General features: G+C 29.3%; 3 protein-coding genes and 1 long non-coding RNA gene across 6 annotated transcripts; 2 read left to right on the top strand and 2 right to left on the bottom strand.

Moving 5' to 3' along the window:
• Window positions 1–540: 540 nt before the first annotated feature.
• Window positions 541–2,781, top strand: LOC127149480 (phenylacetaldehyde reductase-like). The gene is made up of 6 exons (XM_051085097.1): window positions 541–854; window positions 1,207–1,376; window positions 1,501–1,692; window positions 1,787–1,949; window positions 2,110–2,296; window positions 2,395–2,781. Exons 1-6 carry the CDS (start codon window positions 734–736, stop codon window positions 2,537–2,539), a joined length of 978 nt encoding a protein of 325 aa, XP_050941054.1. The 5' UTR covers window positions 541–733; the 3' UTR covers window positions 2,540–2,781.
• A 3,347-nt stretch (window positions 2,782–6,128) lies between these two features.
• On the top strand, window positions 6,129–9,489 carry LOC103491499 (phenylacetaldehyde reductase-like). Its single transcript, XM_051085096.1, has 6 exons — window positions 6,129–6,418; window positions 6,721–6,890; window positions 7,398–7,589; window positions 8,128–8,290; window positions 8,403–8,589; window positions 9,184–9,489. The coding sequence occupies exons 1-6, from the start codon at window positions 6,298–6,300 to the stop codon at window positions 9,326–9,328; spliced, it is 978 nt and encodes a 325-aa protein (XP_050941053.1). The 5' UTR covers window positions 6,129–6,297; the 3' UTR covers window positions 9,329–9,489.
• A 1,193-nt stretch (window positions 9,490–10,682) lies between these two features.
• On the bottom strand, window positions 10,683–18,938 carry LOC103491498 (exopolygalacturonase-like). Of its 3 annotated transcripts, none has more exons than XM_051085098.1 (4): window positions 18,746–18,930; window positions 11,948–12,247; window positions 11,292–11,810; window positions 10,683–11,164 (listed from the first exon to the last, which is right to left on the bottom strand). In XM_051085098.1, exons 1-4 carry the CDS (start codon window positions 18,878–18,880, stop codon window positions 10,904–10,906), a joined length of 1,215 nt encoding a protein of 404 aa, XP_050941055.1. In that variant the 5' UTR covers window positions 18,881–18,930; the 3' UTR covers window positions 10,683–10,903. The 3 variants fall into 3 exon arrangements, with proteins under 3 accessions (XP_050941055.1, XP_050941056.1, XP_050941057.1); XM_051085099.1 differs by lacking the exon at window positions 18,746–18,930 and adding an exon at window positions 12,337–12,568; XM_051085100.1 differs by lacking the exons at window positions 10,683–11,164; window positions 11,292–11,810; window positions 11,948–12,247 and adding exons at window positions 17,123–17,573; window positions 17,701–18,219; window positions 18,357–18,656 and having other exon boundaries at window positions 18,746–18,938.
• A 1,838-nt stretch (window positions 18,939–20,776) lies between these two features.
• Window positions 20,777–22,388, bottom strand: LOC103491496 (uncharacterized). The gene is made up of 2 exons (XR_538072.3): window positions 22,176–22,388; window positions 20,777–21,384 (listed from the first exon to the last, which is right to left on the bottom strand). It is a non-coding gene; the product is annotated as an uncharacterized LOC103491496 (long non-coding RNA).
• Between the last annotated feature and the right edge of the window lie 3,904 nt (window positions 22,389–26,292).

Consider the following 26,292-nt stretch of genomic DNA (forward strand, 5'->3'; position numbering starts at 1 on the left):
AATTGATCGAGTAGGAAATTGGTCTCCCAAGTCTCTCTAGACTTAGGTTTAAATCTCATTTTTCTAATATTTTTATTGAGTTATAGAGCTCTCGTCAACAGAATCTTCACATTCGCAACTTTTCTAACTCTTCTTTTTCCCTTAGATTGTTTATTATATAAAATGAGATATTACGAGGATTTGGAAGATTTGATTCACAAGCGTAATTGATTATGCAAGTTAATTCAAACAAAGACATAGCGGAGAAGTTGCTAGTGATTTTCTTAACGATAAATGGAACATGTTAGGTATTGAGCATCTCTTTTCATATATGTATATATATATCTTTCCCCCTTACTATCATTACAAGTTGTGGGCACAAGAAACTTTTTCAATTTTAAAATAGGTTGTTGGTGAAAACAAATAATTTATTGCTAATTAAAGAACTTAACAAAGCCGCCGGGCCCTCTTTTCATTTGTTGTGTTTACTATAAAAAAAAAAAAACGTATGTAGTATAAGAGATTATTGATCAAGAATCAAATTATAGCAGATGATCAATCATGCAAAGATTTAAAAATTAAGTGAAAAAACTTTTGGCCAACTGAATTTAATATGAACTAACAATAATGTTAAAATAATTAAATAGGTTCTTTTAATTTTTTTTTAATAAAAAATGGGACTAGAGTTTAGTATAAAAATTAGCAGCAGCTCAAGTAATTATAATTGAAGAAGAATAGAAGAGAAGAGAGAATAATGAGCGAATTAGCAGCCAAGACAGTGTGTGTTACTGGTGGCTCAGGATACATAGCCTCTTGGATTGTTAAATTCCTTCTCCAACGAGGCTACACTGTTAGAGCCAGTGTTCGAGATCCCGGTTCGTATCAGCTCGTTTCTCATCGATTTACTTAAATCCCGTTTGACAACGTTTCTATTTCTTGTTTTCTTAGGTTAAAATAATGTTTTTTCTTTTTAGTTAAAACCACCTCTAAACTATCGTGGAGTCCCTTTTGGTTTTTTTTGTATGTTTGTATATTGTTTCATTTTTTTTTTCTTAATGGAAGTGGTTATTTTCATTAAAACAATGGATTGTAGAAATGGTAGATATTCTATAAGTTTGAGAGCAGTTTTATCAATTTTTGGATTCAATATTTTCTTTTATTCAATTGAAGGATCGTAATGTTTACGAGCTTAGTTTTCTAACGGTGTTTGGATTTTGTTGGTATTAGATGATCCAATAAAAGCTGCCCATTTGGTAGCATTGGATGGAGCTGATGAGAGACTTCATTTGTTCAAAGCAAATTTGCTTGAGGAAGGTTCATTTGATTCTGCCATTGAGGGTTGCCAAGGAGTTTTTCATACTGCTTCTCCCTTTTTTCATTCTGTTTCAGATCCTCAGGTTTAATCATTTCCAATTACTCTAAATTCTGGACGGATATATAGAAAGCTATAATTTTATCAGTTCTAATAATAATTATGATTCTAAAAGTTAGAATTTAGTCTGATCTGTGTTTTCTTTTCAGGCTGAACTTATCGAACCAGCATTGAAGGGAACATTAAATGTTCTAAATTCAGTTGCAAAAGCTTCATCCGTGAAGAGGGTTGTGTTAACATCTTCCATGGCTGCTGTTTCTTATAATACAAAGCCTCAAACTCCCCAAACAATTGTTGATGAATCTTGGTTTTCTGATCCTGATATGTGCAGAGACCAAGAGGTATTCATATATCTTCCAAACGAGCTAGCTTAGTTCAACACTAAAATGTTCGATCTCTACTAAATAAATAATTATTGTTTTTATTTAATATCAGATTTGGTATAGCCTCTCCAAGACTTTAGCTGAGGAAGCTGCATGGAATTTTGTGAAAGAAAAGGGAATCGATTTGGTTACTATAAACCCTGCCATGGTTATTGGTCCATTATTGCAACCAACACTAAATACCAGTGCTCAAGCCATTCTCAACTTAATTTCTGGTAAAACCATTTAGTTTTTGTTACATAAACTTAGTAGAGTGAGTTTGGAATTGATTTACAAAAAAGTTTATAAAATATATAGGTAATTACGAAACGAAATGAAATGAAATGATGAGGGTTATAATATATATATATATATATATATATATATATGATGCAGGAGGAGAAACATTTCCAAATTCAGCATTTGGTTGGGTTAATGTGAAAGATGTTGCAAATGCACACATTGAAGCATATGAGATTCCAACAGCCAATGGAAGATATTGTTTGGTTGAGAGAGCTCTTCACTATTCAGAAATGGTTAAAATTTTACATCAACTCTACCCTTCAATTCAACTTCCACAAAAGTAAGTATTCCTTCCTGATCTCATCTATCCTTTTACCAACAAGATAAAAGCATTATTCTAAATTGGACCAAAAAAAAAAAAAAAAAAACTTTATGCAGGGCTGCTGATGAGAAGCTATTTGTATTGGCATATCAAGTCTCAACAGAGAAAGCAAAGAGCTTAGGCATTGATTTCATTCCTCTAGAGGATAGTTTGAAGGAAACAGTTGAGAGTTTGAAAGAAAAGAACTTTATAAGTTTTTAAGCCTCAACAGTCTCTCATAAAATTTCGCCGATCAATCGTTACTCGATCTTAATATTGTGATCATAAGCTATTTTATCTTTAATGTGTGAAAGAAGGACTACTCGATCTTTTCATTGTGGAAAAGAAAATGCTTTATGCAAAGTCTTTAAAGTTTCTTTTACGGTAAATGTTGTCATAAGTACTTAATTACATGAGCATTTGAACTTCTGATATATGAATTGAAGCTTCATGATTGAACCTAATTGATATAATTAGAGTATTATCGTTATTTATGGTGTTTTTGCTAATGCATTATGATTGATAGAATTAAAATTCATTAGTGTGTAAACATACAATTAACAATGAGAATAAACCATAATCTTAAAAAAAAAAGAATCATTTTTGTCAATGATCTTTTTATATAGTTATAGAAAAGTGAAAAAAAATAAAAAAAATAAAAGCAATTTGTCTTTTCTCTTTACCCAGAAATTCCATTAGTGAGACATTACATTGTCAAAGGTAAGCCGGATCGGTATGCATATGCTCCAGGGATCGACCCTGTCTTTCTTCTGTCTTTCTTTTTGGATCGGTATGCTCTTGAATGAGCTACTAAAATATTCATAAAATATAATAAAATTTTAAAATCAATCGCAATAAATTTCTATCAATGCAATTAAATGTAATTAATAGAAGTATACAATATTTACTGTTATTGATATCATCTAAAATTTTTGTTATATTAGTAAATATTTTAATACTTGTACAATAATTTTACATAAATATAAAAAATGAAATCCAAGAATTAAGGGGCGGTTAAAAATGTTAAAATGTTAATTTTTATAAATATAATAAAACAGTAGAATATTTATGGCTTCAGTAACAACATAAAAGAACCCACGATATTTTCATAAATTTAAAGTTTGTCATTGAATAATGCCCCTAATTTCTTCATATTATTAGTTCTTCTTCGTTTTACAATATTATGATTATTTATGTAAATATTTATCAATTTCTTCATTTACTCGACCATAATTTCTTCCTTATTCTTTATCTCTCATTTTCTTTTTTTTTTTTCTTAGTCGAAGATCTAAACGTTATTGGTACATGATCTAAACGATCGTATACTAATATCTAAATGATCAGTTGTCTATCACAGATAGATAGAGATAGACCACTATCACTAATAGATCATTTATCTTTGGTACAAGATCGTTTAGATTAAATACAAAATCGTTTTTTTCACCCATGTGTGACCTATTAATTGTGAGAGTATTTTTATTATTTCACGTTGTGAGCTTATGAGTTTTTCATTTTTCAAAATTATTCTATACAAGTATAAATATTTTCGAACTTTGTTCTATTTTTGAAAAAAACTCCAACGTTAAACTCCTATAATTAAGAATTGAAAATTACTCCATCAAAAAATCAAAAGTTTGTCTAATTAATAATATAGGAAAACAATTTGATTAACAATGACAAATTGGACAATGTTTGGTGTTGAACATTTTTCGTTTATATCTTTCCCCCTTACTATCATCACAAGTGGCATAACTCACTGGGGCACACAAGAAACTTTTTCATTTCTAAAATTGGTTGTTTGTGAAAACAAATAATTTATTGCTAATTAAGAACTTAACGAAGCCGCCGGGTCATCTTTTTGATTTCTTGTCTTTACTATATATTCCAATATTTTAATCCAAAGAGATTGATCCCATTTGGACTAATTAAAATTTAATTAAACTTAATCAATTTCACATAAGTCATAGTATGATTATATATATATATATATATATATATATACACATTAAGATAAATTATTTTAAATGACAAATTATTGAAAATATTTACAAATATATGAAAAGATCGTCATCTATTTTCTAAAGATCACATGAATTATTATATGTGCTTATTGTGATGTCATCTATTTTCTAAAGATCACATGAATTATTATATGTGCTTATTGTGATATAGATCTATCGCAAATAAAGGGTGATATTTTGTTATATTTATAAATATTTTGATTATTTTGCTATATTTAAAATCTTCCCTTTAAAATTCTAAATTTTTTCATCCGTTACTTGATATGTTGTTGATACACTTGATGTGTTTTTTTTATATACTTATTATGCTTTGCTGATATACTTGATTGATTAAATACACTTGAGATTCTGTTGATACACTTACTATACTTCGCTTGTACACTTCAACATATATTATTTGTTTAATACATTTGATATCATGTTGATGATGCATTGATTTGGATACATGATCAACTTGATTGAATGAATCGTTTTCAATTTACTTAAATGGGTTAATGCTGTAGAGAACCTTGGAAATAAAGTCCATTTCTACATTAAGTTGATAATAATAGATTCAAATGCCAATGTGAATTGTAGTACGTATCAAGTTCACAAAAGAATCAAACGACATCACTCGATCAACCAAAACACAATTTATTTTCTAATCCACAGAACATTGTTGCTCATCCCGTGGACTACTATGAAAAGCAATTATTGCAAGCTTAACCATAACTACAATAAAGTGCAAAAATTTTGGAAAAATGAAAAACATATAGTAAGTATATCAGCCAACTATATTACATATAAAATAAGTACATCACAACACTGATATACAAAGTAAAACAAGAACAGAACCAATGTAGAAAAATAAAACAAAATCATTTGAAATTAGATTCAGCTCAAACATACACGTCGAAGTTAAATTACTCTGATCGAGAATCATTATATTTCATCTTGCAATTAATGTATTATTAATATCCTAAAATCAAGATTATAGAGAAAAATTCATGGATGCATAATCTATTACACCAACTATAAAACCAAGGAAAAAAAAACAAAACAATAAATAGAACTTAAAAAATCTTCATAGGAGCAATTTACAAAGAAGAAGTACAAAAAAAAAGAAGATGATGAAAACTTCCTTACTAATTTCAAATCCCTATTGTAATGTATCAATGAAGAAGAACTAGGGAAAACAAATCTTTTTACCCTGATAAAAAAGGATTATTAAAACTTTAAAACTGGGAGAAGAAATACGTATGTTAGCGAAGAAACAAATTGTTTTTCCGTCTTAAAAAATACGAAAAAACATAAAAGATAATCAAAGAGAAAAGAAATAAACTATTGAATGGTAGTTTAGAAATAATAATAAATTTAAGTTGAATTATATTTTAAAGATAAAATTTTCATATTATGCAAAATTATAAAATAATGTTTTATTTGCTATATCATATTCCCAAAAGACTACCATGGCTGCACTTTTCCTTAAAAAATGAGAACGATAAAAAATGAAAAATTGCATGAATGGATTTTTGATTCAGGTAAATATTTTGTTTTCTTACTATCATTCTTAAATGAAACAAATCGAAAATCTAACAATTAAGCTTTAAACAAGTATAAATTATTTTAAATTACAATATTTATAAATATAATAAAATTTTATAAGACTAAAATAGATAACTATCCAGTCTTGCCTAACGTACCGATTATTGGGAAATAATAATAATGGTCTATCTTAACCTACTCTAATCATTTGAATATTTTAAAAAAATTTACTATAATCTATTCATAATATTTTAATAATATTTCGTAAATATTTTGTTTCACTGGTTTGAATAGGTCGAAAATTGGAACGAACACCTAGAATTGGAATTTTGTGATAAAATTAGAAGAAAACTAAAATCATGACTCCACCATTCTTATAAATTTGTAAACACAGAGAAATTGTGAAACCAAATCAATCAAGGGAGGTCGAAGAAAATGAGCGGCGAAGCAGCGAAGACTGTGTGCGTCACTGGTGGCTCTGGATACATAGCTTCTTGGATTGTTAAATTCCTTCTCCAACGAGGTTACATCGTCAAAGCCAGTGTTCGAAATCCAGGTTTGTTTAATTTTACTTCTTTCAATCAAAATATTCCTCTTCCCAAATGAATGCTTGTGAAAATAGACAACCCCACTAGGCAATGTTGAATTTTATAGCAAAATTTCCTTCTCTTTGGCGATTACTTTCTTGATCGGCTTCTTTAATTTCTCTTCATTTTAGTTTCTTTAATCAAATATTCCTCTTCCGAAATGAATGCATATGAAAATTGACAACCCCAATTGGGAGTATTTAGTTTTGTAGCAAAATTTTCCTTCTCTTTGGCGATTAGTTTCTTGATCGGTTTGTCTTTTTTCCCATAGCTGATCCAATCAAAACTGCCCATTTGCTTTCACTGGATGGAGCTGCTGAGAGACTTCATCTCTTTAAAGCCAATCTCCTAGAAGAAGGTTCCTTTGATTCTGCTATTGAGGGTTGTCAAGGGGTTTTTCATACTGCTTCTCCCTTTTTCCATAATGTTTCAGATCCTCAGGTTCGTTGATGAAACCTCTTGTGGTGGATTGATCATATATTAAAAAGCAAGATATCTTGGATGTATTATTCATTATAGTAGCAAGAAAGCTTGGATGCATGTCAGAGTACTAGTAAGGGTTATATTGGGAATACTCGTATGGCATTAGTAAGTGCATAAGGCTAATTAGTTAGGGAGTTAGTTTGTATATTTGGTAATAAATAAAGGGATGGCCAGACAGTTCTTGAATGATTTAGTGCTTGGCTTGGGTTATCAATATATTTCAATATATTTCGGATCTTGATTCCTGTTAGTGTTCGGTGGTATAATGTCAATGTATTATTCTGTTACTCTGGTTGATTTCTGGTTCTGGGAGCTATCTTATTTAACTCATTTTTAGTTCATGGGACCACTCGCTTTAGCGTGCTCAAGTTAAAATTATATTTTAGTTTTGCTGCTCATTTGTTATCATGAGATGTTCCATGATGAAAATTTCATTTTAGTCTTTTGATAAGATATTCTTTTCAGGCTGAACTTATTGATCCTGCATTGAAAGGGACACTGAACGTTCTAAAGTCAGTAGCAAAATCGTCATCTGTCAAGCGAGTTGTCTTGACATCTTCTATGGCTGCTGTTGCTTATAATGGACAGCCTCGCAATCCTGATACAGTAATTGATGAAACTTGGTTTTCTAACCCTGAGATTTGTAAGGAACTGAAGGTATCCATTTATTTCATTTTAAATGAGAGTAGGACTGAACATAGCGACATAAATAGACTTGCTAATAAAATTCGAAAACTGTCGCCTTTCTTGTGCAGTGACCCTCATCTTCTACTGTGATGTCATTTGAAAATCATCTAATTTGAGCAATGAAAAAATTACATTCATTACCATCTAATTTACTGTTTTCTTGTAACTGTCTAGATCGTAAAGTAGATGGTAAAGTGTGGAATTTTGAGTGTCTTTTAGTCTTAGGATTATCTCCTTGATGAATAAAAAGAGCCGGGGTCATTTTCAGGAAATTTGATGAATGATATGTTTCACAAACTAATAAAATGGTATGGATTGAAGACAATGAAACATGAAAAAGTATTTTAAGATGGTTGGATATGCATATTCAATTTTTAGATCATGTACATAGATAACAAGTATCCCCATAATCGACTTCAAGCTACAATATGCATTCTCAATCCCCTAGAGCTTGTTCAGTTATGATATCAAAGAAATAAACTTTATCCTCCATTTCTCTGGATTTCAGCTTTGGTATGTGCTCTCCAAAACTTTAGCCGAGGAGGCAGCCTGGAATTTTGTAAGAGAAAAGGGAATAGATATGGTTACAATAAACCCGGCTATGGTTATTGGTCCATTATTGCAGCCAACACTGAATACTAGTGCCGAAGCTATTTTGAACTTAATATCCGGTATTTGTTTAGTTATTTTGAAGTATATGCTCGCAACTTGTCATAGAATTTAAAATTAATTCTTCTTGGTGCTTAATGCTTGATATTTAATTTAGAACAATGGATTATGCAGGAGCACAAACATTTCCAAATTCCACATTTGGATGGGTTAATGTCAAAGATGTTGCTAATGCACACATTCTAGCTTATGAGGTTCCATCAGCCAATGGAAGATACTGTCTGGTTGAAAGCGTGATTCACTATTCAGGAATTGTCAAGATATTGCATGATCTCTACCCTTCACTTCAACTTCCAGACAAGTAAGTCTTACTCGACCATGATCTTTTCTTGACGATGATCTTTTAAAACTATATAAGCCCTCCTTCCATGTCAATGTTTCTTGATCTTATTTAATTTGTAAACTTCATTTCTTTATAGCTTCCTTCGCTTTGGTTTTGATTCCTACCATAGCATTTATTCTTAAGTTTCTTTACAGAAAGAATCAATTTAACATTATCGGCAGACCCAACAATGTCACATCACAACAGTAGGTTCACAACTACTTTGGTTATTCGTAATAGTTAGAGAAGGCATATCGCACTCTTGATTGAATGAAGTATATAATGGAGGGAGGCTTTGAAATTTCATGGATGTTTTAAAAACTGTATGAATGTTGTCAACTGTTTCTTCTTGCATGAAAAAGCATAAAAAATCGCCCTTAGTCGTTTATAAGTCTGTTGTAGATTGTTTTTTTAAACTTAGGACAGAATGAAACGTTTTGGAAATTATAAACCTTCAATCTACAATTATTTTGCACAAACAATTCCACAGGCAACTTCATGATTTCAACTTGAAGAAACTCCATGTATCGATTCTTGATTTGAAGCTAATCAGTATAATATTTTCGACTGTAGGTGTGCCGATGACAAACCGTTTACACCCGTGTATCAAGTCTCAGTTGAGAAAGCAAAGAACTTGGGCATTCAATTCATTCCCTTAGTAGAAAGCCTGAAGGAAACTGTTGAGAGCTTGAAGGAAAAGAATTTTATCAACTTCTAAACTTTTAGGTATCTTGAGAGCCATGAAATTGTTTGAATTTTCTGACAGAAAATGATTTAGGTAAAAAAGTAAGTGCTTTGTGTGAGGCCTTGGAATTGAAGCTTTACTCGATGACTTCTATGATTTTCTATTAGTTAAGTGTAATAAAATTCTTCATGTCATATTGCCCTCTATTTTCATTTTTCTTTAGAAGGCCCTCTATCAACTCGAAAAAAGTATTCTGTACTGCTTTCTTGCTTTTAGTTTTATCATGGCTTAATATATTAAGTTCTCATGGCTTAATATATTAAGTTCTCATGGCTTAATACAAAGGGAATCTTTTAAATATATATTAAAAAAAAATAGACAAACTATTTACAAAATATAGCAAAAAAGTTTACGTTTCTTAACGTCCAAATAAACACCGGTAGAAATTGATACAACTCTAATACATGGATAAGGTAGATGTCTTATCGGTATCTATTATTGATAGAGGCTGGTAGTCAAAACTAATAGAAGTTTATCATTGATACTATTAATCAATGATAAAAACTGATACAGGTCTAGGTTGATAAAAGTCTATTAGTACATTAGCATTTCTTTTTCTTTTCTTTTTGTTAGTGAAGATTTCTCTAATACAAAGAAATTATGATCTAGTAACCTTTGTAATACAAGTCAAATATTTAGAACAAGCTACAATGTTCTCAAGATAAATTTACTTTGACCGGATATTTAGAGAGTTAGAGATTGTACAATCAATCACATATAAATTCAAAGTTCAATCACATATAAATTCAAAGTTCAATTTTAAGTCTAGTAGTAGTAGCAACATTTTAAAAAAATTGCAAATATAGCAAAATATGTCAAAATCTATCAATGATAGGAGTCTATCACTGATAGACCATGTAGCAAATGTTAGTCTATCATTGATAAACCATAATAGTCCATCAACGATAGAAGTCTATCACTGATAAACTTTGCTATATTTGCAATTTTTTTTAAAATATTGCTACATACTTAATAATTATTCTAAAAATTGCTACATATTATAATTACTCAAATCAAAACTGAATATATAATTGTAAATAGCTCAAGAAAACAAATATAAGATTTAAACCAATGCAAAACAATTTTTTTCTTTTTTACTTTTAGTTAGGTTATACTGTGGCAGGATGTGAAGAAATTATATATATATATATATATATATATATATAACACTGATAACAGTGATTATTTATATCAATATCTATCCTATTTGTCATCTTATGTAGTTATTTTCAACAGTTTTATTATATACAATAATTCTATATAATAATTCTATATGTATGTGTGTATATATAATTGTGGTAGCAAAAGAAAGAAAATACAAATAAAATTATGTAGAAAAATTACATTGGTGCTTTGTACTTAAGAAAATACAATTATTATTTCTCTTCAAATAATCGTAATAATACAATTACTGAGAGCATGCCTATAATCTCAAAATGTATGTAATCAAACTTGTCCAATGAATTTTTTCAGGGTAGAACAAAAATATGCTATTAAAATTAAAGGATAGTTCAAATGGTCTGAAACATTTGTCACATCGACAAAACTTCAATCGGAAGATGGACCACCAGCTGGTGCGAGTTCAGCACAGATTGGAGGATTTTGTTTCCCTGAAATGACGGGTTTCACATTTGCACACTGAGACTTAATTGGACCTTCACTTCCACTATAAGTGAGATCAATATCAGCAACTTCCACTCCCTCACATGGATTACTTTGACTGCAAACAAGTTTAACTGCAACCGGAGTCGCAGATGTGCCTCTTATATTCTTGAAGCTTACTTTGCTGATCTTAATTTTTGATGGAACCTGAATAACAAAGAAAACACAATAAAAATACGTAACTCAACAATATTATTATTGCACTCTTAAAAATTAATGTCTTTTGAGTTAAGTAATAAGTTCAAAAATAAGGAGGTCAAACTTTAGTACATACCTTTCGATTGCATTGGTTCCATGGACAGTATTCTTGGTCTATGAGGACAGGGTTGCTGACATTAACCATTTCTATATCTTCAAAATGCATGTCAGAGGCTGGGAATGCGACGGCAGAATCTGGCCATGTTTTGATCCTAACACCATTTGTAGTACCGGTCAATTTGCATTTTTTCACCGTCACTCCCATGAGTTCTTTTTCGTTGGTATATTTTCCCAAACTTCCTATGCTAATTCCATGTCCTGGTCCGCAAGTAACCTCACTAATAACTATTTGTTTGTTGGATGATCCCACAGATATACAATCATCTCCGGTTGCGATATTGGTATTGAGAATGTTAATTTGTTCTGAATCACCCACGTGAATTCCATCAGTGTTGGGACTATTCCCCGGTGCAGTAATTGTCACATGGTCAAAGGTAAGATTCTTGCAAGCCAAAAGATTAAAATGATAATTCTTGCTATCCAATGACGTTATGTCCTTCACTATTGAATTCGTGACGAAATTGAACTTCAAATTCTGATCATTTTACACAAACAAAAAAAAATCCTTGAGTTAAAACGTGTTTGATGATCGAGAAAATATCTATTGGTTAAATTATACATAAGATATTAGGCTAAAAACATAAACATGTTGTGATTAAAACATGCAATTACCATGGGAAGCTTGGTGCATATTTTCTTTAAATGACAATCATTCTTTCCCCAAGCTGTTTTTCCTTGACCATCCACAACTCCAGTACCTGACACTGTCAATTGATCGACATATTCCAAAAGGAGTAACCCATCTCCTTTTACGTCAGCCGAAGCTTGTACTGTCCCTTCGAGTTGGAGTTCAATAGAACTTTTACAAGGACCTTTAAGGTTGGATTGACTTAATCCGTAAGTTCCTTTTGGAATCAAAACTTTACTTGGTGTGGTCGATGCACATGCCTCCTTCCATGCACTTGCCAAAGCCTGTAAATTAAGTCATTTCATTTGATAACTAAAATATATTAATTCGTATAAATTAAAATCGCTCATCCAACTAATGCAAGTACTCGTACCGCAGTTATATCTGCATTAGGTTTGGCACCGTATTTTGTGATATCAAAAACACCAGCAGCGGATTGAGCTTTAGAATTAGACACCAACAATAACAACATCGGCAATAATGCCACAAAATTTGATATCAATCCCATTCTTTTTCGTCTTTCTACTTTTTTTTGGATCAAATTCCTAGCTTAGAAATGATTGGAATGTTTTAAATTTTGATTCATTGACCTCTATTTATAAAGGAGAAAATTATTGGAATTGAAATTCTCTCTCAAATGTTATAAATTAACTAAATGTGTCAAAAATGAGTGAGTGGTTGAAGTCTAATGCATGTGTGCTATGATTAGCTTTCCATGGCTTAAACATTGGACGACCCATTCTCTCACACTCATTTTAACAAAATTCATTCCTTAAATTTTTTTCTCACACTAACATCAATAGTTCTTCATCCTGTAAAATTAGGTATAGTGTAAGCAACATACATCAACACAAATATTCGAAAGATAGATGAAATCTTTGATTGAAAAAAATGTACGTTAGTTTAGAGTTTAATTCTCTCATTTATATTGCGATTGAACATCATGTCATACATTTTAAGTTAACTAGTGTTTTACGTGCAACGTCTTTTATTTTTTAAATATATAAAAGTTTGAGTAATAAGACATTTTTAAAACAATAGCAAAATAATGAAACTATTTACCAAATATAATATAGCAAAATCAATAAACTCATTGTACCATTTGTAGCCATCTAATTTAATCATACATTTTATTCTTTAAAATATACAGTAATTGTAATTTTGGCTAAGATTTCATTTGTGTTTTTTTTCAAAGAAAAAAAAAAGGGTAAAATCTTTTTTTAATAATATAAAACCTTATGTTTTTTTAAATTGTTTATTAAAAGGGAAAATAAAACCATTAATGAGAATATCTATTATTAAAAAAAACAATCAAATCAATTTTGACTTATTTTTATCAATTTAGGAAAAAAAAATTAATTTATTTATACAAAATCTCTTTCAATTTATCATATTAGGAAAAACAAAGTAATTTATTTTATACAAAAAAAATTTAATACTATATTTTGATTTATCTTTATCACTTTAAGAAAAAAGAAAATAAATTTATTTTGAACAAAATCTTTCAATATCATATTTTTACTATTTTAGAAAAAAATTAATAAAATTACATAATATCTAATTTGATTTTATACTTATTAAATTTTTCTATTAAAATTTCCTAATTTGTGGCACACTTCCTGTCTATAAATAGGGTCCTTTTCATTTGGAAAAACGGAGAAAAAATTGTTTTAGAGAAATTCTCTAGGAAAAAAAAGTGTTTAGAAAGAATCTCAAATTTTTTGACGAAACCTATTTCTCTATAAAATGTGGGTTGTTAAGTCTTTTTCATTTTATTGTTTTTATTTTATTTTTATTTAATTATGTCTTTTTTTTATCATAAACCTAATCCCAAAGAAAGACTTAGTTGGAGGCTGAGGTAGGGATTTACTCTCAATCATCCGCACCTCATACATTAAGCAATTTCATTAAGGATTGTTTTTTTTTTTTTTCTTTTTCTCTTATTCAAATGTATAGAGAAAGAAAAATAAAAATGTATAAGTAAAATTTCCTTTATATATATATATATATAACCTTTTCTTCTTCTCTCTAAAAATAGGGAGAAAGAAAAAGATATAAGGAAAAAGTGTGTATTATTATTATTGTTATATTTAATTTCTATTTATTTGTTTATTCAGTTTTATTTTATTTTTAATTATTATTATTATTATTCATTATTTATTTATTTTTTCTTTTTTTTTCTTTCTTCTTTTTTCTCATATTTTATTTACCATTATTATGTATTTTTCTTTTCCTTTTCTTTTAACCTATTTTCATTTACTATCGTTATATTTAGAATATGCATGCATTGATATCCTAAATTATTTGTCTAATTTATTGTGTGGTATATTTGTTATTTCTATTTGACTTTCATTAAAAATTTCTTGAAAGTCTTAAAATACTTTTAACCATAATTGCATATAATTTTGAAATCTTTTTTAAAATTTTCTCTCTAAACCATTTAGAATTTTTTGTTGCTTTAAAGTTATTTCTTTTAAACTCAAAATTAAATATATATTTCATAAGGTTTCCTAATCTACTTTTTTTTTTATAATAACCCACGCCGACTTTCGTAAAAAAAATCCTACAATGGAATCTAGAAATTTCCAGGAGTCCGTTATTTTTAGATTTTTGAGATGAGGGATTAATATCTTTGGGAGTCTAAGATTTGATCCCAAGAGAAAATAAATTTAACTAATGTTTAAAAAAAAACTTTATCCGAAGACTAGCCTATGATACAATTTGAGAAATAGTAATAATTTCTCGATATAGTCTAATTAATGGTGTATCTCACTCATTTTATGGGATCATTGCTCCAAATATTGGAGTGGTGAGTAATGAAATAAGACATAGTTCTTTAAAAAAAATGAATTTTATTCAAGACATTAAATTTGACCACCGTTTTCTAGAACAGGTGCTAACACCTTCCTCGTACATAAATGACTCCTAAACTCAACTTTAATTTTTTCGTAGTGTTTTTACTTTATTTAAAATGATTTACTTTATTTCGGTGTCCAATCACACCGTACAAAAGGATTTGTGGCGACTCCCCTTTTTTCATTTTTAAAATTAAACCCTTTTCAAGGACGTTGGCCGCTCCGCATCGTCTCAGGTACGTGACGACACCATTTAACTTTATATATATATATATATATATATATATATATATATATATATATATATTCTAAATGTCTCTCGAACAATTTTCGTTGCATAGTTTAGATAAGATACTTTTCGTTAGATTTATTCTAAAATTTAATAAAGATTAATGTAAATATTATTTTGATAAATTTAAATTAAATAATTATTTTATAAAAATTAGAGATAACATTATAGTCAAGAGAGATGGCTTATACTTTAGTCATGAAAAATTATATAGGATGTCTTCGCTCGAGAGTGTACCACTTCAATTACAATTTAGTTACGTTTCTATTTCAAATGAAGTGAAAATAGTGAAGTTGTTTAAATTAAACATTCGTTAAATTAAATACAATTTTGTAACAACCTCAATTTATGATCACTTTATTTATCAGCATCGATTAGACGATTATAATTAATGTAAATGGGTATAATGAAAACCTCAAATCAAAGACATTTCTTTTTGTATAATACCAACGTAAATTATATTGTAAACGAGAGAAGATAGTAATTAAATTAACATTTTCTTAAAAGTAATTAATGTAATTTTAAATGAATAGCATTTAATCCTCCCTCATTCCTTCTTAAACCTTCTCTTTCTTCATCTCAATCCTTCTCTTATTTCCTCTCAATCCCTCTCTTTCCTCTCAATTCGTGTGCTATCTCCTTCTTACCTCTCAATTTCCCTTCAAATCTCTACAACCATTCCCCACTCTCCGATTTCCCCTCATGCACTCCCTCCCAACCCTTACTAAATCTCCATCTTCTTCATCGATTGTGTTAACGATACCCCTTCGGCCTCATCGGGTATTTCACCAAAAAAATCTTTCACACTCTTCGAAGTGCTTATTGAGGAAGATGGTGTTTCATCATCTGCCATTGGAATTGATTAAAAGCTTCAAAATAAACTTTCCCACACACAAGAGATTTATTAAAATGAGCAAAGACTGAGAGATGAAAAAAGATTTTCTATGGAAATTTTGTACCGTGGGAATTGTTTGAAGTAAAGACGGAGGATTTATGGTCAGAAATTTATTTTAGCTAATATTTAAAATAATTTTAAATTAATAAATTTATTATTATTATTATTATTATTATTATTATTATTTAAAATAGAGTTCACCGTTTAATTGCATTCGAAAAAAACATTTATTTCACATATTTCATTCCGTTTCAATGCTATTGTATTGTTCGTAATTTTTTTTAATAGATTGTTAACGATACGCAATTTCTCGATGCACTTACAACATCAATTTAAAGAAAATAGATGTAATTTCTTTCACACGTACAATTAATTTTTTGGCAGAGAAAGCTTGCATACGAAACGTTCAAAATTGACATCGTATTTATGAAATCTAATGGAACATGTGTTCCGATAAAAATTCCAAATTTCAGTAAAAAAATGAATATTTGTGTATTGTGTTAACAATACAATTTTTCTTCAAAAAAATACATTTGTACAAATTTAAAAAATAATAATAAAATTTTTTAGAGAGAATTATTATAATCCTCTTACGATCCTCCCACTTATTACTTCGCCCAAACAAAGATTAACAAAATCGTTTTCTTTTCGTAATCCTCCCTTTTGTATAATCTTTTCTCCTCTTATTCCTTTTCTTCCCCGAAACACCCTCTATGTATGAAAATTCCAAGTCTAAAAATACAAAACTTGGAAGTATAAAAATCAAAACATAATATATAATTGTAAATAGCTCAAGAAAACAAATATATGATTTTAACCAAAGCAAAACGATCTTTTTTAATTTCTCTCTTTTACTTTTAATTAGGTTATACTATAGAGGGTTGTGAAGAAATTATATATATAGCAAAATTTTAAATCTATCAATAATATTGATTGATAGTGATCACTTCTACCAATCATATCATTAATAGAATCTGAAATCTGCTATCTTATGTAGTTATTTTCAACCATTTTGTCATTTACAATAACTCTACATGTATGTCTGTTTATATAGTTGTGGTAGCGAAAAAAGGAAAATACAAATAAAATTTTGTAGAGAAATTGCATTGGTGCTTTGTACTTAAGAAAATACAATTATTATTTCTCTTCAAACAATCGTAATAATACAATTATTGAGAGCATGCCTATAATCACAAAATGTATGTAATCAAACTTGTCCCAATGAATTTTTTCAGGGCAGAACAAAAATATCCTATTAAAATTAAAGGATAGTTCAAATGGTTTGAAACATTTGTCACATCGACAAAACTTCAATCGGAAGATGGACCACCAGCCGGTGCGGGTTCAGCACAGATTGGAGGATTTTGTTTCCCTGAAATGACGGGTTTCACATTTGCACACTGAGACTTAATTGGACCTTCACTTCCACTATAAGTGAGGTCAATATCAGCAACTTCCACTCCCTCACATGGATTACTTTGACTGCAAACAAGTTTAACTGCAACTGGAGTCGCAGATGTGCCTCTTATATTCTTGAAGCTTACTTTGCTGATCTTAATTTTAGATGGAACCTGAACAACAAAGAAAACACAATAAAAATACGTAACTCAACAATATTATTATTGCACTCTTAAAAAGTAATGTCTTTTGAGTTAAGTAATAAGTTCAAAAATAAGAAGACCTAATTTTAGTACATACCTTTCGGTTGCATTGGTTCCATGGACAATATTCTTGGTCTATGAGGACAGGATTGCTGACATTAACCATTTCTATATCTTCAAAATGCATGTCAGAGGCTGGGAATGCGACGGCAGAATCTGGCCATGTTTTGATCCTAACACCGTTTGTAGTACCGGTCAATTTGCATTTTTTCACCGTCACTCCCACTAGTTCTTTTTCGTTGGTATATTTTCCCAAACTTCCTATGCTAATTCCATGTCCTGGTCCGCAAGTAACATCACTAATAACTATTTGTTTGTTGGAAGATCCCACAGATATACAATCATCTCCGGTTGCGATATTGGTATTGAGAATGTTAATTTGTTCTGAATCACCCACGTGAATTCCATCAGTGTTGGGACTATTCCCCGGTGCAGTAATTGTCACATGGTCAAAGGTAAGATTCTTGCAAGCCAAAAGATTAAAATGATAATTCTTGCTATCCAATGACGTTATGTCCTTCACTATTGAATTCGTGACGAAATTGAACTTCAAATTCTGATCATTTTAAACAAACAAAAAAAAATCCTTGAGTTAAAACGTGTTTGATGATCGAGAAAATATGTATTGGTTAAATTATACATAAGATATTAGGCTAATAACATAAACATGTTGTGATTAAAACATGTAATTACCATGGGAAGCTTGGTGCATATTTTCTTTAAATGACAATCATTCTTTCCCCAAGCTGTTTTTCCTTGACCATCCACAACTCCAGTACCTGACACTGTCAATTGATCGACATATTCCAAAAGGAGTAACCCATCTCCTTTTACGTCAGCCGAAGCTTGTACTGTCCCTTCGAGTTGGAGTTCAATAGAACTTTTACAAGGGCCTTTAAGGTTGGATTGACTTAATCCATAAGTTCCTTTTGGAATCAAAACTTTACTTGGTGTGGTCGATGCACATGCCTCCTTCCATGCACTTGCCAAAGCCTGTAAATTAAGTCATTTCATTTGATAACTAAAATATATTAATTCGTATAAATTAAAATCGCTCATCCAACTAATGCAAGTACTCGTACCGCAGTTATATCTGCATTAGGTTTGGCACCGTATTTTGTGATATCAAAAACACCAGCAGCGGATTGAGCTTTAGAATTAGACACCAACAATAACAACACTGGCAATAATGCCACAAAATTTGATATCAATCCCATTTGTTTTCCTCTTTTCTACTTTGTTTTCTTATCAAATTCCTTGCTTAGGAATGATTGGTGTGTTTTAAATTTTGATTCATCAAACTCTATTTATAAAGGTGAAAATTATTGTAATTGAAATTCTCTCTCAAATATTATTAATTAACTAAATTTATGAAAAATGAGTCAACGGTTGAAGTTAAAAGCACATGTATTGTGATTAGCTTTTCATGGCTTAAATATTGGAGGATCCATTCTCTCACACTCCCTTTAACAAACTTCATTTGTTAAAAAAAAATTCTCACACAAACATGAATAGTTCTTCACCCTTAAAATTAAGCAACACACCAATATAGATGAAACCTTTGATTGAATATATATATATATATATATATATATATATATATATATATATATATATATATATATATATATTACTTTTAATTTCTATAGTTAATTAACTTAATCTTTACATTTATGTTAGTTTAGAGTTTAATTCCCTCATTAATATTGCAATTGCAAACAACAAGCCATACATTTTAAGTTAACTTATTGCTTTTACCACGTGTGATGATGCACGTGTACCGTTTTTTTTCTAATACATAAAGGTTTGAATAATAAGACATTTTCAAAAAACAGCAAAATATTGAAACTATTTACCAAATATAACAAAATTTATCAAACTCATTGTACCATTTAGATTTTTTTGATATACTTTGTAAATTGTTTCATCTTTTTATGATTCATAACGATTTTCCTTAGATATAATTTATATAAGGTACTATTTCTTAGATTTATTCTAAAATTTAATAAATATTAATGTAAATGTTAGGTGTCTTTTCAAAAATATGACAAAGTGGCAAAATATTTACATTGTATAGAACAATTTTAAAAATGAAAAAATCTCACACTATGGAAAATACCAAAAATGTCATGTTAACAACGCGCGTAATATATTTGGTAACGCGCGTAGTAATATATTTGATAGACGATCGTTTAGATTTGATCCAAATCTAAACGATTTATTTTTTTCAATTATATTGTTTAATTTGGTTACACGATCGTTTAAACTATTTTTTTTAAAAAAATTTTTTTATACAATCTTTTAGATTTGGTTACCCTAATCTAAACAACTTAAAAAAGACGAGTCATGCAGCGAAAGAAAAAAAAATAAAAAAGAGAAAAAGAAGAAAGACAATGGAAAGAAATACCAAATCTAAACAACGTAAAAAAGGAAAAGAAGAAAGATGAAAAAAATCGCAAAAGAAAGATGAAAAAAAATCACAACGGAAAGATATAAAAAAAAAAATCAGAGTGAAGAAGAATGATGGAAGAGAAACTTGAAATATTTAAAAAATGACTAATTTTAAGTTTTATTTGACGGACGGTAAATATTTTAGTAGTTCGTTACATTTATGAAAATTTTCCTAAATATTACTTTGATCATTTAAATTAAATAATTATTTCAAATTTTATTTTAAAAAATTTAAACATAACATTATAGTCAAGAGAGATGGCTTATACTTTAATCATGAAAAATTATATAGGATGTCTTCATCGAAGAGTGCAACTCTTCAATTGCACTCTTCAATTACAATTGAGTATCATTTCTATTTCAAATTAAGTGAAAATAGTGAAATTAATTAAACTAAACCTTCACTAAATTAAATACAATTTTCTAACATGCTTTATTAACATTGATTTGACCATTGTAAATGGATATAATGAAAATCTCAAATCGAATATGCGATCTTTTCGTATAATGCAATTGTAAATTCAATAGATAATAATTTTAAACTAACATTTTCTTAAAAGTAATAATAGCAAGTAGTTTATCAATAACTTTAAAAAAAATACCCGTGCATTGCACGTGTAAAAACAATAAAGTGCAATACCTGTGGGTGACTTTTTTATAAATTAAAAACAATAAAATTGATTTTTTTATAAATTAAAAACAATAAAATTGACATTAATATTGTAAATTTAGAATTTGGCAAAGGTAGACTCGTGCAACAATTCTCCCCCACGCCACTTTTGATCAAACAACTACTGAAAGTAGAATCAAGCAATTCTCAAGACTCAAGAATTGTGCATATGTATAAGCCAAGCTGGTTTTCGTTTTCCCTAGATTGGCTTCGAAGACACTGACCTTAGTTAATGATATATCCATACCATTCAACCACTATGGATGAATATTTCATAACAAAAGCCTCTACAAAAATCACCCCAAGACACTCTGCCGATGTGGAATTCGCTCGGCATGATCATCATATGTCTCCGGTAATTCACCTGTACATCCTCTATTGCCTTAGGTACTGAAAATTCCAAACGCATCACATCGTTGTTCAACCAGACATGGAAGGTGGTTGAATCTTCCCAAGATTTAGATGCTCAACTAGCTCGAAACCTTCATCTTCATACGACGATATGATCAAGCATGCTTGAATAGTTTCATACTCAACCAATGGAAATAAACGGCAACGTAAAGGATAGGTAATGTCAAGGGCACAAGGAGACAGTAATACCTAATAAGAAAGAAGAAACGCATTACAAATAAAGGTCATTGTTGATTAATACTAGTGTAAGAAACAAGTTACCATATTAGTTTACTTAGACTTGATCTTTTCAAGAGATCAAAGGCACCAACACTAAACCAGTTTTCATAAAAATGTGGAACGAGAATTTGGTTTGCTTCATAGGCAAGCTAGTATTCAGACGTATACATACTCATTCTCGTTCATTCTCTAGTATGGATGGCAGCCTTTTGTCATCCATATATATTATTATGGCTGTTTGAATATCAAAACAGTTGAGTCATGAGTTATTTCCATTAACCACCACAGCATCTCTAAGAGAAACTGATTACTAGGTCCCATTTTACAACCATTTTGTATTTGGTTTTTGGTTTCTGAAACTATATTGGTTTCCATGTTTTGTTGCCTACAAAAACTTGCTTTTGTTTTTGGAAATTAGATAAAAATTCAAATGTCGAACAGAGGAATTGTGAAAACCATGAGCAGAAATGGTGAGAAAACAGAACGATTTTTATTCTATTCGACCCTGTTTTTTCTCATCCTTCACATTGATCAACTAATCAGATTTGCTTTGATCTTAATTCGGCACCCAATTCTTTTCCCCTCTCCAAATCAAGATCAAATCCAGAATTCAAGTAAAAAAACAGAAACTAACACTAACACTTAAATACAATCTTCTATTTTTCCAGAATAACAACACAAAGAACCCTAATTATGGACTAGACTAGACACAACAAAGAAATCAATTAAAAGAAACACGGGTATACCAAAACAATTTTTACCAGTCGTTCTGAATAGCAGATAAGAAGGCGTTGTTTGAAGGTGGAAGAAGCTTGGAAATAACGGCAGCATAGAGAAATATTAGAAGGAATGAGAAGCTGAGAACGACGAAGAAAAACCCTTGCCGCCGACCAACTGCTTCTTCTCTGGGAATCAACGATCTGATCGAACTCATCTCTTAAAACTTACCCAATGGATACAATAATCTCAGAGTTGAAGGAGAAAGAAGAACGAGCAGATAATGGGCCCCTTACGGCCCATTAGGCCAACTAAGAGAATGTTTTAAAAGCCCAAATAACGTATGGTTTGATTTTCACTCTTGCTGGGCTTTCTTTGATGGGAGAGAATCGAGATGGTAATAAGATCGTCGGAAATTAGAGATGCATCGAAATGATAAGTTAGAGAATAAGATTACCGATAATTAAGGATGACTCTATTTGGTTGTGTATGGAAATGTATATGGGAATAAATTGTTTTTGTATCTTATTTGTAAAATTAATCATGAAAACTCTTCAGTCTCGACCAAATACAGTCCAAGATAGTCTCGAGAATCCTTTACTTTCCTTCTTTGCTTTCAATCTCAATCAAACTCGGCTCTAGGATTGCTTGAGATCTCTCAATACTTCCTTTTCTTCCAATCTCGATCAGACTAGGTCTCGAGATTGCTCGATAGCCCCGAGAACCCTTACTTTACTTCTCTACCTTCAATCTCAGCCAAACTCGGCACCGAGATGCTCGAGATCCCTCAATACTTCCTTTTTTTTCTTCTAATCTCAGAAAATCTCAGTTGGACTAGGTCTCAAGATTGCTCGAGAATTTCATGTCTAGGAAGAAAACTCATCATTTTGGATAGGTATAGTTCATGGATATAAATGATGCAAGCTACAAAATTATTAAGTTACTATGATGATGGTTTTTTTTATTGGTGACCGAGGAAGAGGTGATTTTGGTCTAGTTTTTGGGTTGGTTGTTGTTGGTTTGTTTAATAGGTCGAGGGGAATTGATCTTTATACCTTGAAGGAAAGTTTTACCTATTTATTACTCATTTTATTTTATAAAATTATTTTTTAAAAAACAATCGTATGTTGATTATGAAGAGACAATTTTTAAATATAGCAAAAATGAGCAAAAAAAATAGTATTTACTTTATTTCATAAAGTCAAAAACATAATTAAAATCATCGTAATTGGTTCCCAACAATTTATAAAACGATTACTGATTTTTTAAAAATGAATTAAAAGTCAAATCACGAATTTAAAATTACGTTTCAAAATTTTGGAACTAACTTAATTAAAACATGGTGTGACTAAAGTTAACTAGGAATATGGTTAAGAATGACCCGCCGATATTATTAAGTTTATACCAAACTCATCCAAGCTTAAGAGATTCGAACATCAAACATTTTATCGTAAATTTGGTTCACAATTTTTGCTAGTTGTGTTCGATGTCGATTGTTGATTTTTTACAAAAGACATATGATTTTATTAGTCGATAATGATTTAGTCTTGTATTTTTAAATTTGTAACGACTTAGTTTTTTCATCTTAGGATTTGTTGTGATTTAATCTAATGGATTTCATGAAAAATTAAGTTTAGCTTTTATTACTAACGCCTAACCACTTAGTATTAAAATTTTGCAATAAATTTGATTTTCTAGACTCTATAAGTGTAATTTTTTTTATTAGATCATATAATATTTCACGATAGATACTAAATCATTATAAATTGTAAAGTATAATGATTAAATTGTTATAAATTTAAAAGTATGTGAACTAAATCATTACCCGCTACAGTTTGTAGATTAAATTATTAGTTTATACTAAAAATATCTTTTAACTTTCTTATAATAACAAATAATTTTCAAGCTAGTAATAAAAAAAAAAAAAGGGAGACACGGAAAATTTTAAACTATATATATATCACGAACGAGAGTTCAAACTCATACGTTAAAAGAAAAACATCTTTTCAAATCAAAGAAAATTCCAAAAGAAAAAATTATTGAAAGTAAATAGTACGTGATTATTCAGGTAAAGTTGCATTGTTTCATAAACAACTATTCAAACGACCATGCATATTTTTCAAATTACTTTAGAGAAATTTTTTTAAAAATCATTTTCTTCTCGCAAAACATTTCTCTATTTTTTGTAAATTTGATCAAATTTGATTTATTTTCACAAAATATAGTTCGTTGGATCTAGCGGATAAGGTACTGCTTTCTTGAGAAGGCCGAAAACAATTGTTAGTGAAATTCAGGCACTAGAATGAATAAAATTGTCTTAAAAAGATAACGTAAATTCGTTTTGGACTCAAAATTTCTATCATATTCGATATACCAAATTCTCTCTCTCTATATATATATATTTATTTCTCAATGATATTATTCATATAACAAACAAAGACAAAGGTGTTGAAGAACCCATTATATTATTAGAACTTAAAAGAAAGGGTACAATTAGTAGGTCATATTCATATATATATATATATGTATGTATATATATATATATATATGTATCTATCTATATATATATATATATATGTATCTATATATATATATATATATATATATGTATCTATATATATATATATATGTATCTATATATATATATATATATATATATATATATATATATATATATGTATGTGTATATATATAGTGCCTAAAAATGGACCCACTTAACTCAATTTTTTCTTTTCCAATTTAGCTACGTGGCTTCCACATTTTCCAAACATTGGCCACATCCCTAAGTTTGAGGATTTTCATTTGGCTTCTTTTTTCTTATGAATAATAAATGTTGATATGGTTGGAAAGTTTAAATTATTGTCAACCACATTAATACTTCCATCCTCTATTGTCACACTAATTTTATCTATATGTTATATATTATATCATACGCTCCATCCCTCTTAATGTCTAACCCTTTGCTACGAGAGTGACGTTTGTTAACATATTGTCGAAATTGTATCATTCAATTAGTTTAATTTTTACTAATGATGTATAAAAGAATAATTACAAGAGTAGCAATTTTTATAATAATTATTAAATATGTAACAAGATTTTAAAAAAATTCAAATATAACAAAATTTATCAATGATAGACTTCTACTGCTGATAGACTCTTATAATTTTATCAGTTGTGATATACCAACATTTGTTACATGGTTTATTAGTGATATACTCTTATCATTAATAGATTTTGACAGATTTTGCTATATTTGCAAATTCTTTTTAAAATGATGCTTTATACTTGATTATTTTGAATATAATTGTTATATCTGCAACTATCACTGTATCACTATATAAAAGGAAGGAGTCGAATATCTGACATTAAGGGTTGATTGTACAAATTTTATACTTATGAGTTAAGTTATGTTTATTTTTGGCATTAACATCTTAGTTTGTTATAATGACTTAATTAATAAATGATAATCACATTCATTAAAGGAAAAATATGTTATGTACTTAAAAGAAGCAATTGATGACTTATTCAAACTATATATTTAATAATTTCTCTTTAAAAAATATATTATAATTTAGGATCTTTTCAAAAATATAAAAAAACGACAAAATATTTACATTCGATAAAACAATTCTAAAAACGAAAAAAGCATAGAGGTCCATCGTGTAAAATACCAAAAATGTCTCAACAACCACACCGTCAATAACGTGCACGTAATATATTTGCGATCGTTTAGATTTGGTTATTGTTTGATACGCAATCGTTTAGATATTGCTACAATTTATACGCGTCGTTTAGATATGACTACAATTTATCTTTTCAATTTCATCGTTTAATTTTGTTACAGGATCGTTTAATTTGGTTACGTTTAAGTTTGGTAGATTTGGGGACCCAAATCTAAATGATTTTATTTTTCAAAATTTGGTACATGATCGTTTAGAATTTTTTACATGATCATTTACTTTTTTTACACGATCGTTACATTTGACTACTCTAATTCAAATGATTTTTTTCAAGATTCTTTATACACGATCTTTTAATTTTTTACACGATAGTTTACTTTTTTTTTTAAACGATCGTTTACATTTGACTACTTCAATCTAAATAATTTTTTTTAAGATTCTTTATACACAATCTTTTATTTTTTTTACACGATCGTTTACT

Source organism: Cucumis melo, chromosome 5 (genome assembly GCF_025177605.1).
Source record: "Cucumis melo cultivar AY chromosome 5, USDA_Cmelo_AY_1.0, whole genome shotgun sequence".
Taxonomy (NCBI): Eukaryota; Viridiplantae; Streptophyta; class Magnoliopsida; order Cucurbitales; family Cucurbitaceae; genus Cucumis; species Cucumis melo.